The sequence below is a fragment of the Vulpes vulpes genome, chromosome 3 (genome assembly GCF_048418805.1).
Source record: "Vulpes vulpes isolate BD-2025 chromosome 3, VulVul3, whole genome shotgun sequence".
Taxonomy (NCBI): domain Eukaryota; kingdom Metazoa; phylum Chordata; class Mammalia; order Carnivora; family Canidae; genus Vulpes; species Vulpes vulpes.
The window spans coordinates 100,815,476-100,833,802 of NC_132782.1; the positions used below are offsets into that span (position 1 = coordinate 100,815,476).

At 41.6% G+C, this 18,327-nt stretch overlaps 1 protein-coding gene across 3 annotated transcripts in view; it reads left to right on the forward strand.

Moving 5' to 3' along the window:
- TMC7 (transmembrane channel like 7) overlaps positions 1-15,522 on the forward strand; it is a 54,045-nt gene extending 38,523 nt beyond the window's left edge. For 2 of the 3 annotated variants that reach the window (XM_026003192.2, XM_026003190.2), the window contains exons 12-16: positions 1,457-1,643; positions 5,244-5,374; positions 8,024-8,179; positions 12,010-12,088; positions 13,390-15,522. In XM_026003192.2, coding sequence (XP_025858977.2) covers positions 1,457-1,643; positions 5,244-5,374; positions 8,024-8,179; positions 12,010-12,088; positions 13,390-13,470 — 634 coding nt within the window. In that variant the 3' untranslated portion in view covers positions 13,471-15,522. The remainder of the gene's footprint in view (positions 1-1,456; positions 1,644-5,243; positions 5,375-8,023; positions 8,180-12,009; positions 12,089-13,389) is intronic. The other variant, XM_072753750.1, reaches the window with a different exon arrangement.
- The last annotated feature ends 2,805 nt before the right edge of the window (positions 15,523-18,327 follow it).

Here is an 18,327-nt window from a genome sequence, read left to right on the forward strand (position 1 = left end):
TGCCTGTTTTCCTGCCTGTGAAATGGAGATAGTATAGTAGCCAGAGCCACTTCACAGCACAGTTGTGAGGATTACATGAGAAAATGCAGATAAAAGTACTGTGCACTCAAAAAAATATTAACTATCACTATCATGATTATGATGTCATTGCATTATTATTATTGGCATCTCTTTGAGCCTTAGGTGAAACTCTGCACTTAACCACTTTTTTACCCAGATGTACAAATTATCCAGGCATGTCAAGTAGTCCAGTAAGCCCTTAAAAATAAACTTTAAAAAAAGAAACTTTCCATTTATTTATTTATATATTTATTTACTTATATATATTTATTTTAGAGTGAGAGAATGAGAGAGTGGGGGAGGGGAGGGGGAGAGGGAGAGAGAGGATCTTAAGCAGGCTCCTCGCTCAGTGCTGAGCCTGACACGGGGCTCAGTCTCACAACCCCGAGATCATGATCTGAGCCAAAATCATGAGTCAGACACTTAACTGACTGAACCAGTTAGGTGCCTCAAAACTCTCTTTTTAAAAACCTACACAAATATGACAGGAATGTGTGCTTATTAAAAAAGATGTTAAATATTTAGAATTTAAATAAATACAGAACTTTATAGAATAGCTCCCCAGCCTCACCTCATTTCTCAGAGGTGGCTATTGTTAACACTTTGGGGTAGATCTAGCAGTCCTTAAAAATAAAAACACATTTACATAACTTTATATGTAGGTAAACACACAGTCTTGCAAGAAGTGTTCTTTTTCCCCATATAAATGGGATCACAATCCATCCACACTGGTGTGTAGCTTGCCCTTTTTTTCCGCCTTGTACACACAGAATATCATGAACAACTTTCTGTGTCAAGACACATAGATTTTCTTCATTTATTTTAAAGAATGTGTAGTATAAGTCCATGCCTTATAATTTGTCATCATGGCCCCTACTGGTCGGCATTTAGATTGTTTCCGGTATTTTTGCTAATATGTGGCAATCTATAGTGAACCACTATGTGTGTTAATCTTGGGCCCTGAGTCCTAGGGTTTCTGTAAGAAACTTGTAGGATTCCAGGAAGTGGTGTGCTGGGTGCTAGGGTTCTCATAAGACATTTTCTATGTGAATTCGCATTAGTCTTTGGGCTGAGTGGCAAGCAAGAGCCCAGAGACTGCTCATGTCATTAATTGTCACCACAACCTGGTGAAGTAGGTGGTGTTATAATTCTCCTCCCTTCCAGATAAGGAATACTGAGCCTCGTCTAACCTTATTAGGCTGGAAGCTGTGGATCTGAGATTCAGCCTCTGGTCTTAAGGATTCCAGAGATCACTGTATTCAGCAACTTCTAGGCATGTGACTCATCAGTTTCTACAAGAAATGTGTGTGGAAACAGCCCTGATTTAGTGGACCTGGTTCTGTGGCCTTGGCAGGCGCTGGCCATCCTGGTGAGAAATTGTCCTGTTTGTTTCCAGGCTCCTGGTGACCTACTGTTCCTCTTGGAAGCTGATTCAGTGCTGGGGACAGCAGGAATTTGCCATTCCTGATAACGTTCTGGGGATCGTCTATGGGCAAACCATTTGCTGGATTGGAGCCTTTTTCTCACCTCTTCTCCCTGCAATTGCAACCTTGAAATTCATTATCATCTTTTATGTGAAAGAGGTAAGGAGAGAGCAGGGGTGGGGAGCTGATATTCTGGACCATTCTTTTTTTTTTTTAAAGCTTTTTTTTAAATTTTTTTTTTTTTATTTATGATAGTCACACACACAAGAGAGAAAGAGAGGCAGAGACACAGGCAGAGGGAGAAGCAGGCTCCATGCACCGGGAGCCCGACGTGGGATTCGATCCCGGGTCTCCAGGATTGCGCCCTGGGCCAAAGGCAGGCGCCAAACCGCTGCGCCACCCAGGGATCCCCTGGACCATTCTTGATTTAGCAAGGCAGGTCCTGTATTTGCAGCCCATACACACCCCATCAAACTATCAAAATTACATCCCTTATTTGATAGATATTTTTATTCTGGAAAAAAGACTTTGAATGGATTTCCACATCTTTATAATTTCCAGAGTTTTGTTTAAGGGTTTCTTTTTCTGCTTCTGTGATTTAAATGTTTTTGTAAGTAACCATCTAAGAGCTGAGCCACAATTGATTCATGAGATGACAGTGGCACATTTTAGTGATCACAAAACGTTTAAGTTTTTGTTTTTATTTTAAGATTTTATTTATTTATTCATGAGAGACACAGAGACATAGGCAGAGGGAGAAACAGGCTCCAAGCAGGAAGCCCAATGCGGGACTTGATCCCGGGATCACTCCCTGAGCTGAAGGCAGATGCTCAACTACTGAGCCACCCAGGTGTCCCTATTAATTTAAGTTTTGCAATTTTCCATCTGGATGTTGGAGCCAGTATATTTGTTTTCAGGTCTCTTATTTGTGTAGCTCCTCAAATGGCTCGCAGATCTCCAAGAATTGTGCCTGAGATACGTGCTTACTGGGTAGAGTCGCCCTGAGGAGGACTAACTGATCTGGGCTTATTAACTGAGCTTCTTCTTCTTCTTTTTTTTTTTTTTTTTATTAGAGAGGCAATTTATGCTCACTATTAAACTATATACAAGGGCGCCTGGGTGGTACAGTCAGTTGAGTGTCCTACTCGGTTTCAGCTCAGGTCATGATCTCAGGATCATGAGATTGAGCTCCGCTTCTGGCTCTGCATTCAGTGCAGAATCTACTTGAGATTCTTTTTGCCTCTCCCTCTGCCCCTGCCTCCCCACCACCCACTCTCTCTCTCTCTCTCAAAGTAAATAAATCTTAAAAAAAAAAAAACTTGGGCAGTCAGGGTGGTTCAGCAATTTAGCGCCACCTTCATCCCAGGGCATGATCCTGGAGACCCAGGATCGAGTCCTGCATCGGCTCCCTGCATTGGAGCCTGCTTCTCCCTCCGCCTGTGTCTCTGCCTCTCTCTCTCTCTCTCTCTCTCTCTGTCACTCATGAATAAATAAATAAAATCTTAAAAAAAAAACACTTTATAAACTATATTCATATATGTATATGGTAACTTCGATCTCTTCTTCCAGAGATTCCCTCTGTTAACAGGCCCCATGCTCACTAATTACCTATTATGCCAAGCCCTAAGGATTCAGAAATGGAAATAATAATAATAATAGTAGTATTAATAATAATGACAGTAATCATGGTTGTTAGAATACCATGCGGCCCCCACTCTGCTGAGTACTTTACACAGGTTATCATGTAATGCTTACACACATCTTTTGAAGTAGGTACTAATACTAGCCATATTTTATAAATCAGGAAGCTGAAGTTCAGAGAGGTTAAGTAACTGGCCCAAGGTCACATAGCTTATGAGTGACTCCAGATGTACTTCACTCTAGAACCTAAGCTATTTATTTATTATTATTTATTTTTAATATGAGAGAGAGAGAGCACCAGTGGTGGGGAGGGGCAGAGGGAGAGAGAGAAGCAGACTCCCCGCTGAGCAGGGAGCCTGATGCAGGACTCGATCCCAGGACCCTGAGACCACGACCCAAGCTGAAGGTAGACGCTCAACCAACTTAGCAACCCAGGCATTGTGAACTTAAGGTATTGAATACTTAAGTAAGCAGAGTCTTGAATTGGGCCATACTTCCTACCCAGATGTTTTGGCTTTTGAAGAATGTTCTGGTGCTTTCATGTGGAAACTTCCATTGGTCAAAGGCACCAAAGGAAAGAAGGGTATGAGAAAACATAGAAGAACTTTTTCCTTTTCCAGAAAATATTAGTCACCCAGTGCTTTCCTTGTGTTTGGCCAAATAAAAACGTGTGGGGGTAACAGAATAGGTCATGGGCACTGGGCTGAGTTCTGACACTACAGGCCTGACCAGCCAGCCACCCCCAAACAGGACATCCGGGGTCCTTGGTACTCATTACTATCCAGCTCATGAGATTTTCTGGGCTGCTAAAGTCAGAACAGCTTGGGTCCCCTTCCCCATAAAGTAGTTTTTAAAAATATTAAGGAGAGGAGCACCTTGGTGGCTCAGTGGTTGAGCATCTGCCTTCAGCTCAGGGAGCGATCCTGGAGTCCTGGGATTGAGTCCTCCATCGGGCTCCTGCATGGACCCTGCTTCTCCCTCTGCCTATGTCTCTGCCTCTCTTTTTCTCTGTGTCTCTCATGAATAAATAAATAAAATTGTTTTAAAAAATTGTTTAAATATTAAGGAGAAATTTTATGCCTGTTACTATCCCCTCGCCCCTTTCCACTTGGTATTTCTACAAGTCTTTTTGCCTCGATACAAATATTTGTTTTTATTTTTTATTTTAATTTTCTTAAAGATTTTATTTATTTGAGATAGAGAAAGCATGAGAGAGTGAGTGAGCAGAGGGAGAGGCAGAGGGAGAAGCAGACTCCCTGCTGAGCAGGGAGCCTGACATGGGACTCAATCCCAGGACCCTGAAATCATGACCTGAGCTGAAGGTAGACACTTAACCAACTGAGCCACCCAGGCACCCCAGAAATATTTCCTTTTAATATGGAGGAAAAATAAATATGCTTTTTTAAAAATTGAAACAAAATCTCCCTTAACTTGTTATAGGTTATTTTAAATCCATTTAATACATATTTAAACTCCTATAAGGAATACTTTTTTTTTTTTTAAAGATTTATTTATTTATTCATTCAGAGAGAGCAAGAGAGAGGCAGAGACACAGGCAGATGGAGAAGCAGGCTCCATGCAGGGAGCCCGACATGGGACTCGATCCTGGGTCTCCAGGATCACTCCCTGGGCTAAAGGCAGCACCAAACTGCTGAGCCACCAGGGCTGCCCAAGTACTACTTTTTTAAAAACTTAACAAGGGAGCTTGTGTGTCTCATGAATAAATAAATTCTTAAAAAAAAAAAAACAAACGTAAACATCATATAGCACATTTCACAGTGCTGTGCAGGATGTAGAGCTCTCTCACCCTAAGGGTTACACGATTTCCCACTGTCCAGATGCGCTTCAACCTTCAAGTGGCCCCTGTTGATTGCTACTTAGGTTGCTTCCAGTTATTCCCAGATATCAACAACTGTAGCAGTAAACATCCATTCATATGTATTTTGGCTCCTTTATTCTGTTTTCTCATCGGGATGAATTTCCCCAGGATTAGGGCCTGGGTTAAACATGTTTCATTTTGACTACCCTCTGGAAAAGTCCTATCAGTTTACATTCCCACTGGAACGCATGAATGTGCTCATTTATCATACTTCTTTCTCTCTCTTTCTCTCCCTTTAGATGAGTCTTCTTTATACCTGCAGACCCTCCCCAAGGCAGTTCAGAGCATCCAATTCTAATTTCTTCTTCCTGTTGGTGCTGTTGATCGGACTGTGTTTGGCAATAATACCTCTGACAATCAGCATGGCACGGTAAATATGACTTTGTTTTCTAGAACATTTGCTTGCTTCTTGACATGTCTCTCTCTCTTTTTTTTTAAGAGTTTAGTTATTTATTCATGAGAGACACACAGAGAGAAGCAGAGACACAGGCAGAGGGAGGAGCAGGCTCCCTGCAAGAGCCTGATGTGGGACTCGATTCCAGGATTCCAGGATCATGACCTGAGCTGAAGGCAGACACTCAACAGCTGAGCCACCCAGGCATCCTGACATGTCCCTCTTTTATAGTAAAGGGTCCCTTGCATTCTTTATTAGCTCTCCTCATGGTACTTCGCCTGCAGAAGTCAGTAAGCGAGTTTTGGTAGCCAGGCCCACCTTTATTTTGAAATCTCACTTGGGACACTGGAAAGTTTTGGCCCACTTCCAGAATTTGGGCTTGTAGTGTTGCCATTGTTTTAGAGAGTGTCCTACCCTACTCCCTTATCCTGTGCCTTTCTTCTAGTCTCCTTTTGGATTATTTCTTTGTTTCTGATTATAAAAATAATACATGCTCCCTGTAGAAGACTTGGAGTGTCTTCAGTGTGGCAAGCACTGCGCTAGGGGTATAGAGATGATTCAAACATGGCACAAGGAAGTAGAATCTAGTGTAGAATTTGGTAAGAGCAGACATGCTTAAGACTAAGAATCAGAAGTTGAGGGTTCAAACCCCAGTGGCCCTACTTCCTAGGAATATAACTATTTATACCAAAGGCCGGCAAACATTTCCTGTAAAGGGCAAGCTTACCTAATATTTAGGCTTTGTGGGCTATATGATGTCGATAGCAACGGTTCAACTCTTTTGTGGCATCATGAAAGCAACATAGATAAGATATAAACTAATGGGCATGAGACTGTGCTCCATTAAAACTTTATTTATCAAAAAACAGATGGTGGGCCAGATTTGGCCCATGGGCTATAGTTTACCAATCTGTCTGACTTATAGTCTTATGGAATTCCATTTCTTCATCTTTAAATTAAAATTCTTGAACTTTGAATCTGTCTCTCAGATTTTATTTTTTAACCAATTTGAGTGTATATATTTTTATTGTTTTTTGTTATAGTTATAGATGTTATGTAAAAAGTCAAACAGTACAAAAGGGTGTAAATTAAAGAGGAAAATTTTCTCCATATCCTCCCTTCTTGGTTCCATTCTACCAAGATAACCACCATTAATATCTTATGAATACTTCCAGAAATTCATACAAACAATGTATTTATTCTTAAAAAACACATGCGGAGGGGCAGCCTGGGTGGCTCAGCGGTTTAGCGCCGCCTTCAGCCCAGGGCCTAATCCTGGAGACCTGGGATCGAGTCCCATATCGGGCTCCCTGCATGGAGCCTGCTTCTCCCTCTGCCTGTGTCTCTGCCTCTCCCTCTCTGTCTCATGAATGAATAAATAAAATATTAAAAAAAAAAACACATACAGAATAATGCTATAATCATGTTTGGTTGTTGTTTTTTTTTCATGTAATTTTATATTGTGCCCTTTTTTATGCCAGCACATATAGAACTCTTATTGTTTTAAAATGTTTTTTTAGCTTTGATTTTATATATAATAAATACATTCACATGGCACAAAATTTTTTTTAAAAAAGCATAAGAGTATATGATGGAAATTCATTTTCCAGTCCTTTTTCCCAACTACTTAGTTTCTGTTTGGGAACCAGTCATTTCACATCTCTGTGTCTCTTTCAGTGGTTTTTTAGTATTCTGTTTTGTGAATGGATCATAAATTGCTCATCCATTTTCTTAAGCAATAATTAGGTTGCTTCCAAGAATGTTTTTTTAATCTATAAAGAGAGAGGGGCAGTGGAAAATCTTATACACAGAACTTTGTGATGTGAATGTAGGCAGTTCTTTTAGGCCTTAATTACAAAATTTTTCCATTGTAATTTTATTTAAATTTTCCCCACTTTTTATTTTGAATAATTTTAAATCTGTAGAAAAGTTAGAAAAATAGCAATAGTGAAAACTCCTCTACCTTTCACTGGATGTCCCAGTTGTTAATATTTTGCTACATTTGTTTTCTCTCTCTCTGCATACATTTTTTTGTGTGTGCTGACCTATTTGAAATAGGTATAGGCATCATGACATACCTAAGTAATAGCTTCAGCCACCCCCTTTTGAGATCTGGGGGTGCACAGAAGATTGGAGCTCAATACTTGAGTGTGCAGCTCCTAAAAATAAGAGCATCCTCCTTCCCATGCATGCATCATAACATTATTATATCTAATTAATATTAATGTCATATTTCTACTTTTTCAAATATCTCCAGTTGTCCCGAAATAGTCTTTTATATAGCCTTATTTTTAAAATGAGGCTCTTTTGAGTTTTTTTTTTAAAGATTTTATTTATTTATTCATGAGAGACACAGAGAGGCAGATGGAGAAGCAGGCCCCATGCAGGGGCCCCAAAGTGAGATTCAATCCCGGGACTCCAGGATCATGCCCTGAGCCAAAGGCAGATGCTCAACCACTGAGCCACCCAGGTGCCCCAACATTTTTGACCTGAATGTACTAAAAGGCCCTTATGAACAGGCAGTTCCTCACAGGTCATGATAACAAACATATGGGCATGCAGAGGAGAGAGGCTCAGCCTGGGCTGCATGCATCACCCTGAGCCCCATGGTCTGTATCCCAGCAGCATCCCTTCCTCGAAAGCCTGTGGGCCATTCACCAACTTCAACACCACCTGGGAGGTGGTTCCCAAGACGGTGAGCACCTTTCCCAGCTCACTGCAGTCCCTGGTCTATGGCGTCACATCGGAAGCCTTCGCAGTGCCTTTCTTCATGATCATCTGGTAAGAACTGCCTAGACCCTTGCAGATATTCTCCATTGAGGTACAGGGACCCTTCTCTACTGGGAAGTGAGAGCTCATTTGCTACATGTGATAAGTTACCAAACCTCTGTGAGCCTCAGTTACCATCTTTAAAATGGGCATAATAATAGTGAGTTCTTTTTTTTTTAAGATTTTATGTAGTTAGTTATTTATTTAGAGAGAAAGTATGCATGCGTGAATGGGGGAGAAGTAAGAGGAGGGGGAGAGAATCCCAAGCAAACTCCATGCTGAGTGGGGAGCTGGCCATAGGACTCAATCTCACAACCTTGAAATCATGACCTGAGCTGAAACCAAGAGTGGGAAGCTACCCAGAGGCTCCATAATAGTGATTCTTTTTTCTTTTTTTTAAAGATTTTATTTATTTATTCATGAGAGACACAGAGAGAGAGAGGCAGAGACACAGGCAGAGGGAGAAGCTGGCTCCCTGCAGGGAGCCCAACATGGGACTCGATCCCAGGTCTCCAGGATCATGCCCTAGGCCAAAGGTGGCACTAGACCGCTGAGCCACCCAGGATGCCCAATAGTGATTCTCTAAGAAGGTCACTGAGTGAGTTCAGTAAGATCCTGCAGCTAAAGCACTTAGCCCAATGCCCGACATAAAAACTCAATAAACATTGCTAAATAATATTCCTGATTATTTATAAGATCACTTGCTCTTTGATAAAGGAAGTGATTACTGGGCAGAGAGAAGAGCACCAGATTAGAAATATGCACTTGAACCCTGGCAATACTACTTGTACATAGTATGCGTCCTCTCCGTGCCTCAGTTTCCTCACCTGGAAAACGAGAGTAAGAATAGCATTGGTTGTGAGAAGGAAGTATGGTTAACAAAGTGAAATGCGTTAGCAGAGGACCTGGCCCTTGGTAAAAAGGCTCAGTAAATGATAGGTATTGTATGTCATGGTGACAAGTCTTTTCTGCAAGTGAATCATTTTCAGTGTTAAAGTAATTATTGGGCCAGCTGGATGGCTCATTTGGTTAAATGTCTGACTCTTGATCTCAGCTCAGGTCTCAATTTCAGGATTGTGAGTTCAAGCCCCACACTGGGCTCCACCCTGGGTGTAGAGTCTACATTAAAAAAAAAAAAAAAAAGTAACTCTAGTCACAGGTGTGCATTGAAATCTTAGTGTGTGCTGGGTGTTGTTCTAATTACAGTCTATCCTCATTATTCATGGATTCCATTTTTTGTTTGTGTATTGTAAATATGCCTACTTGCCAAACTGCCCAAATCAGTACTCAAGGCAGTTTCATGGTCATTTGTGGACTTAGAGTAGCAAAAACTTTGAATCACCCAAAAAGCACTGTCTTAGTCTGTTTGGGCTGCTATAACAAAATATTATAGGTGAGGTGGCTTATAAACAACAGGAATTTATTTCTTACAATTCTGGAGGCTGCAAGTCCAAGATCAGGGTGTGAATGAGCATGGTTAGGTGAGATCCCTGTTCAGGCTTGCAGACTTCTCTTTTCCTCACATAGCAGAAGAGATGACTAGCTCTTTGGGGTCCCTTTATTAGGGCGCTGATCCCACTTGTGAGGGCTCTGTCCTCATGTCTTAATCACCTCCCAAAGGCCCCTGCTTTCTAATATCATCACCTCGGGATTAGGATTTCAACATATGTTCTCGGGGAGGGGGATTGGGCCCAGAGATTCACACCATAGCATGCATGTTACCAGCTGGAGTCAGCGCAATAGGCTGCCTTCTTGCTTCACCTCTCGTACTATACTTAAGTGTCCTTTTGTGATCTATGTGGGACCTAAGTTTCTTGCATTTTGTGCTTTGGGTGGGTCATTTCACGGTTGAAAATGGCCATGAGCATAGTGCTGAAGTGCTTCGAGTCATTCCTAAGTCCAAGAGGGCTGTGATGTGCCTTACAAAGAAAATAGGTATGTTAGATAAGCTTCATTGAGATGTGTTACAGTTCTGGTGACAGAGTTCAACGTTAAGGAATCAACAATAGTATTTAAATAAGGTTTTTTTTTTCTTTTTAATTATTTATTTATTCATGAGAGACACACAGAGAGGCAGAGACACAGGCAGAGGGAGAAGCAGGCTCCTGGTGGAGAGCCCGATGTGGGACTCAGTCCCAGGACCCTAGGATCATGACCTGAGCTGAAGACAGATGCTCAACCACTGAGCCACCCAGCTGCCCCTAGATAAGGTGTCCTTAAACAGAAACGAGGTTATTATTGATAACTTTCTTTCTCAATAAATATGAAACATAAAACAAGGTATTGATCAGTTGACAAAAATGTTGTGACAGATGACTCCAGGAACCTACCCCCTCCTTGTGTTTCCCCCTACATTCGTTCATAATTCATTAATTCAGTGTTCCTGGAGACTTTATAGAATATAACTACCATACATAACTGGAATTGACTGTAGCTGGCATGTATTAACTGTAATGACATCATTGCAATTATGATACAGATATTCTTACAGTAAAACCCTACCACCATGCAAGAAGTGAACCCCCAAAATTTACTTATTAAAAGCAGGGTACTGGGATGCCTGGGTGGCTCAGTGGTTGAGCATCAATAATAAACAGAAAAATAAAAAAAATCTTAAAAAAATAAATAAAAGCAGGATACTTCTTTAAGATTTTATTTATTTATTCATAAGAGACACAAAAAGAGGCAGGGACATAGGCAGAGGGAGAAGCAGGCTCCCTGCAGGGATCCTGATGTGGGACTCAATCCTAGGACCCCAGGGGCACAACCTAAGCCAAAGGCAGATGCTCAACCTCTGAGCCACCCAGGTACCCCAAAGGAGGATATCTTTGATGGAGATTAATAAAATGACTTTGGGAAGCTGTGCAGACAGTCAGGCTGGAATTCTGAGTATCTCAGGTCAGCTACTCCATTCTAGTGGGTTCGCTTGGCTAGTACCATCTGGTGGTGGCTACTTGATCTGGCCATACTTGTCCTGTGGCCATGGTGTCTTCCAGAAGAGTATCATTGATATCAGTGATTCCAGTGGCCCTTATTTCCTTAGCACTCTACAGGGAGATTGGACAGGAATCCATCTGCCCTTCAGGGAATGTAATGAAGTTGCCTTCTGTTTTCTTGGGGGGGTCATTCCACTGCCCCTCTCCCCCAAAGATAATAACTTCAACCACCCCCATTTTGAGATTTGGGACCTCGCAGAAGATAGGAACCAGTTGCCAGTTGCTTTTATCCAAGGATGTATTATCCTAGGCTTGTTGTCCCTGGTCTTACTATATTATTCCCATTATACAGATGAGAAAACTAAGGTCAGAGAGGTCTCAACAGTGATCATCCACAGCCAGTTCATTCCCCACTGAGCTGTCTAGACCATTTCCTTCTCTCTTCCTGTCATATCGTGTGTGACAGGAGAACACCAACAGTCTTTAATATTAAGGCGCAAGGCATGAATCAGTCTCTGCTACACTGCCAGCTACAAACCCCTCTGGGGCTGTTTTTGATGCCCTCTGCTTGGGAGAGTTTTCTTTCTTTCCTTCTTTCTTTTTAAAAGATTTTTTAAAAAAGTAATCTCTACACCCAGTACAAGGCTCACACCCACAACCCCAGATTTCTCCTTTCTCCTTCCTTCCTTCTCCCTCCCCCCACTTCCTTTCTTCTTTCCCCTCCATCCATCCATCCGTCCCTTCCTCCCTCCCTCTCCCTTCTCTCTCTCTCTCTCTCTCTCTCTCTCTCACACACACACACACACACACACAAATAAACCTGTTCTGGGAAAAGTGGATCCAGCTGTTTTTCCAGTGGCCGTCAAGTGGCACAAACTCCCTAGTGACCTCTCCCTTGTGTTGCAGCCTCATCATGTTTTACTTCATCGCCCTGGCCGGAGCACACAAGCGAGTGGTGGTCCAGCTTCGAGAGCAGCTGTCCCTGGTAAGGAAGAACAGGTGCAGAGGGTCATGGCTGAGGACATCTACCCAGGACACCTAACGGAAAGTGGTGCTTTCCCTAGAGAGAGGGAGGAATGCTGGGGCCCTGCTCACCCCTACCTCCCTGAACTGTGTTCAGGCCAGGCCTTCCCCAGCTTCATCTAGTCACAGGCTCATTCATGCCTTCAACATGTACATTGACCACTACCTGTTCCTCACACTGTGCTGGGATACTGTGGTGACAAAGGATGACGAGACTGCTCAATAGTTAAAAACCATGAATTCCAGTAGCAGTAGCTGCCATGAAGGTAATACGGACGAGGTAGTTAGATGATGAGCAGTCCTCTGCTGCTGTAGATGGTGGCCTCAGAGGGCCTCTTTGAGGAGGTGACATTGGAGCTGAAGCTTGAATGATGAGCCAATTGTGGGAGGTCTCAGGGATGAGAGTAAGAGGCAGAGGGGACAGCGAGAGCACTCCTGGGAGCTGAAGGACAGGTGGCCTGGCTGGAGAGACAAGATGGTGCTGGATTATCAGCTGGGGTCACAGCAAGTGTGCTCACAGCAAGAGGGCTCTGCTAACAAGTGTGGGTTTTTTTTTTTTTAATTTTTATTTATTTATGGTAGTCACACACACACACACACAGAGAGAGAGAGAGAGAGAGAGAGAGAGAGAGAGAGAGAGAGAGGCAGAGACACAGGCAGAGGGAGAAGCAGGCTCCATGCACCGGGAGCCTGACGTGGGATTCGATCCCGGGTCTCCAGGATCGTGCCCTGGGCCAAAGGCAGGCGCCAAACCGCTGCGCCACCCAGGGATCCCCAAGTGTGGGTTTAATTCTGAGTGTGATGAGAAACCAATGAAGTGTGTTAGGTAGCAGCCTAATGTACATTTTTTAAAGATTATTATTTATTTAGCATGTGTGTGCATTTGCGTGTGTGCGAGCCAGTGGGGGTGAGGAGGGGGGCAGAGGGAGAGAGAATGTCAAGCAGATTCCACCCATGCAGGGCTCAGTCTCAGGACCCCAAGATCACGACCCCAGTGGAAACCAAGAGTCAGATACTCAACCAACTGTGCCACCTAGGCGCCCCATCAGTCTGATGTGCATTTTTAAAAGATTTTTGGCCATGTTGTGAACAAGGCACTGTGGAGGGGCACAAGTGCTAGAGGCAGACCAGTTTGGAGGCCATTACAACTGTCCATAGTTAGGATCCTTAACCCCGAGTCTGACAGGTAATTGATTAGGTTGCAATGATGATACTTGTTTTCAAATATATTGAACGTGCTCTTGCACTGATTTCTATCTTTAGGAAAGTCGTGACAAGCGTTACCTGATCCAGAAACTCACAGAAGCCCAGAGGGATATGAAGAACCGACTGGATTATCAATGAGGATCCCGCCACGTGTGGCTCATGAGCTGACCTAGTGACCTGCCAAGACTACAGGTCTGGGTTCGGAGCAGAAGTTTTAAAATATATTTTTCTGGAGTTGATGTTTTCTGAAGGTGACTCCATATGTGCAGCTGCGGTGGTGGTATTTTTGGCACCCGGGCCCTTATGTAGGGCTTCAGTGACTTAGAAAAAGCAGGTTCAAACCAAGTGTTTGCATATAGACCAGCAGCTTAGTGACTCTCCCTCAAAACTAACTTATTAAGCTGTTTAAGCTGTTAGAACAAAGACTGAGGAAAGAGAGCCCTTTTATATTTCTAAAAGCTTATTTATGTTGTCTTTTACAGTTAACTGTAGAGGTCACCCGTTCATGAGGCTGGTTTCTTTGGAACCAGGTTCTGGGGGTTTAGGAGAGAAGTATTCCTTAAGAGGTAGTTACCTCTTTGAATAATTCTGTAGATTTAAAAGGAGACCAGATTTTTCCTTTTTTTCATAAAGAGAAATCCTTGAATTGGGATGTTTGGAACAGATGGTGGAAACATGGGAGAGGATGGTTGTGTAATCCTAGCTACCTGGTTGTAATATGAGAGAGAAAAGGCATTCCTGCGGTGTGAATAAGCAGGAATACCTGGATTAAGCTTTAGGAGGAGGGGAACAGCCACAGATTGAGGGCCTTGACGTCTTAGCTTCCTGGGCATTTTGCTGCAGCCTTCTTACTCAGGGGAAGCTGCCTCTATGGTGCTGAGTCCCTTCTGGGCCTAAGTTCCAAAGACTTAGTAGAGGGCTCTGGGTCATCAAAATTAAGAGGCAAAATTTCAAGTCTTCCAAATGCCATTTCCCTTGCTGCCCTGAGGTCTCCATTTCTGACAGACACTTCACATTTTGGAGCCTGGCATAGAAGGGCAGTTCAGTATATCCAGGGAGCACAGAGCTCCACAGTTTATGTGCATGATGCGTGTTGGAAGAGGTGGGTTGCAGCATCAGACCAACCTGAGTGTCCTAGAACATACAATGCCAGTGTCTTCCAGGCACATATGCATATATATAGGGCTATTGTTTTCTTGTGCCTAAAGTTTTTAGTTTTATTTTACAAAGTATGCAGAGTATTGCTTAAGGTTTCCGTTATAGTAAGAAAAAAGAAAAAAAAAAAACATGTGCAATAAATACCTCAGCATAAACTTACCTGAAATTGATAGCTCTGAACCTTTTAATAGAAGTCTAAATTATTTCACATCATCAGTTCTCATCCTAATATCTTCAGAATCTTTTCCAAAGTACTTAGTTTTAGAACAGACTGTTTGAGCCTTTCTTCTGTTGTTTTCCTTACTTTCACTGGCTCGAAACCTTTTCCTAGGGAGGATCCTGGAGTTTAAAGCTGGGTACATGTTCTAGAAAGCTGCTGCTATGAGTATTTCCCACCCGCACCCCTGCCCTCCATTACTCAAAAATGATTGCCTCCTTGCTCTGAGGAGCAGAGCAAGCTTGCTATAGCTTCACATTTCTGTATATTTGCCCCTTTGCCATCTCATTTTCTTGGTCTTCCCCCAACATTAGCATTAACATGGGATTATTTATGTACCTGTGAAACTGATGAGTTTTTCAAGCTAATAATAACTAGTATCATGGAATTTTGAGTAACCAAAAGTTCACTCTATCCTCACTTGAAATTCTTATTGTTGGCATTTTTGCCTAGCACACTTATGTTTTTGCCTTCACCATGCTTCTGAGGACAGTCAAGTTGTGTTGTATGTGCGTGTGTGTGTGTGCGCGTATGTATGTAAGTGTGTGAGATGGAAACTGTTTTCTTTCCCTATTATAAAGTTGATACTGGTATATGTTAATATGTTCATTTGGTTAATGAATGAATTTGGTTAATGTATGCTAATATAGTCATTTTGGTTACATGCTGCTGATTTACATACCTTTTACTTGAATGTTTATATATTTTGATAACTTTAATAACTTCAAGTGATGTCTGTATAATTGCTGAAGCGCAGATCTCTAACAAATGTGCCTTAAAACTACTGATTAAACAGTATCTTGAAGGTTTAAAAATGTGTTTGTGTATATTTGAATTCATGGAGGTTTCTTGTCATCGCAATCAAGCGATCATGGAAAACTGTAACAGTTTGTAAAGTTGCTCTTTGCCTCTTCCTAGAATCACAGAACTATTTAATGCAATCACCAGATGAGTGCTTTTAAGACTCCTTGACTCCAAGGAGGAGTCTATGTGTGTTTTATACTAAAAAGACATAAGCTGGGGCGCCTGGGTGGCTCAGTGGTTGAACATCTGCCTTTGGCTCCTGTCATGATCCTGGGGTCCTGGGATCAAATCCCTCATCGGGTTCCCTGCAGGGAGCCTGCTTCTCCTTCTGCCTATGTCTCTGCCTCTCTGTCTCTCATGAATAAATAAATAAAATCTTTAAGAAAAAAGAGAAAAGATATTTCAAGCACTCCCCTTCTCACCCCCATCTCCTTAGAGGGAGCCACTGCTAATGTTTATTCTCCCAGAAAATTATAATACATATTCAAATAGATCCATGTATGTGGTTGAATGTATGAAGTATATATTTTTGAGCTTCTCTTTTTTTTTTTCCTTATAGCATCTTAAAGATCTTTCCATATAAATAGTCACTTCATTCTTTTTAATAGCTACACAGCATTCCACCATATCAGTGTATACTTCCATAAGGGTTAGCTCCTTTTTTTTTTTTTTTAAGATTTTATTTGTTCATGAGAGACACAGCGAGAGGCAGAGACACAGGCAGAGGGAGAATCAGGCTCCATGCAGGGAGCCCAATGCAGGACTCGATCCCAGGGCCCCAGGATCACGACCTGAGCTGAAGGCAGATGCTCAACCACTGAGCCACCCAGGTGCCCCAAGGGTTAGCTCCTTGCTAGGCTAGATACTTGGTTCAGCTCACCAACACTGCTCCCCATCCATCATCCTGTTACAAACTCGAGGAGCTGGAATCTTAAAAGTCCCTGCCAAGCATGTCTCTATTTCTCTGTTCTGTCTTTTTCTCCTAAAGAACAGGTTCTTGTTCTCTATCAAAGCAGGATTCCATATTCTTGAAATCACAAAATATTCTCATCCCAGTGAAGAGCAGAAGTCAATTAGGCAAGTTTTTAGTTTGCATTAACTCTTAAGTGGCAATATGATTGCAGCTACTCATGAGTAAATAATGATGGAAAAAGGTATGGGTTTTGCCAGAGTGGAGCTGCAAGGTCTAATCCCTGGGAAAATAGGACTTCTGAATGTGTCTTCTTTACATACGGTATGATTTTATTAGTAAATTCCATCTGGTGTATTTTCTCTCCAATAGAGAAGGGTGCTTGGGACCTGGCATGGCTTTGCTACTTAATTGTATAATTTTGTACAGGTGTCTTCACCTTTCTCAGATAAAATTTCCTTACCTTTAAATGGAAAATAAAACATATATTTACTTTTATTTTTGAGAATGGAGTTAGGGACTAATATGCTTTTTCTTTTTGAAATTTTTTTTCTCATTATAAAAATACTTTTTTTTTTTTTTATTAGAGAGATAGAGAGAGCACATGAGTGGTGGGGGTGGGGGGAGAAGCAGACTACCCACTGAAGGGAGTTAGACTGGGGCTCAATCCCAGGACCCTGAGATCATGACCTGAGCCGAAGGCAGCTGCTTAACTGACTGAGCCACCCAGGCACCCTATTGCCAAATTCTTTTTAAGATATCACAGAGGGAGGGAGGATGGGATGAAAAGAAAAAAAAAATGTTGGTATTCTCATTTCTTTTTCACTTACTGTGTTTTTCAAAAGTTCTTTATAAGCATTTCAATTGGCTACATAATATAATATCCAGATGGGTCATAATTTTTAACATTCCTTTGCTGCTTAACATTTTGTTTTCAAATTTTCCTGACAATAACTGGGACTTCTATAAATTTTTATTAACTTTTTTTTCTTCTTAGGAGCAGAGACCTAGAAGTGAGATTACAACAAAGATTTAGAAAGAACATTTGAAAAAAAAAAAAGAAAAAGAACATTTGAAGGCCTTTGAGAGGTTTATACTCAGTATAAAGTGAGAATGTTCTATCATCCTCACTTTCACTAAGAATTTAGGTTTAAGAAACTATAATTCACCATAATTTAAAATTATTGTAGTTTGTTAAAATAAATAAAATTATTGTAGTTTGTTAGAGTAGTTTGAAAGCAACTAGCACCTCAATTATTTTATAGTGTATATTAAATGTTTTATAGTCACTTGGAAAAAAAAATAAATGTTTTATAGTCACTTGGAAAAAATATATAATCCAAGGGTGTAAAGCAGAAAGTGAAAGCCCCCTTCTCACAATCCCAACCTTCTAAAGTTACCAATATTAAATGCTTTTGTTATATATCCTCCCAGGTATGCATCTTTGATTTTTTTCCCCTTCTCATATATCCTACATTTGAAAAATTATTCCTATTAGATAGATCCCTTAAAGTAAGTAGGGCTGTTGTATCAGGGGATTTGTGTTATTTTTTAAATATCCAATAAAAATATTTTCATAGAACTTTTTCCTTAGTTTTAGAATCACAGCAAAATTGAGAGGAAGGTAGAGATGCCAGTACGCTCTTGGCCCCCACACATGCACGGCCACCCCCATTCTCCATATCCTCCACCAGAATGGCACACGTGTTAGAGGTGATGAGCCTACACGCACGCCCTGGGTATTCACGTTAGGATCCGCGTCGCTGGATCTCCTCTCCATTACCCTGCATACCGCCCCAAACCATCTGCACCAATACGGATGCATACCAAGAATAAAGTGAAAACAAACAAAAAATCAATGTTCTCTATACGAATCCTAAAACTAGAGAAAACGACAAAATTTAAA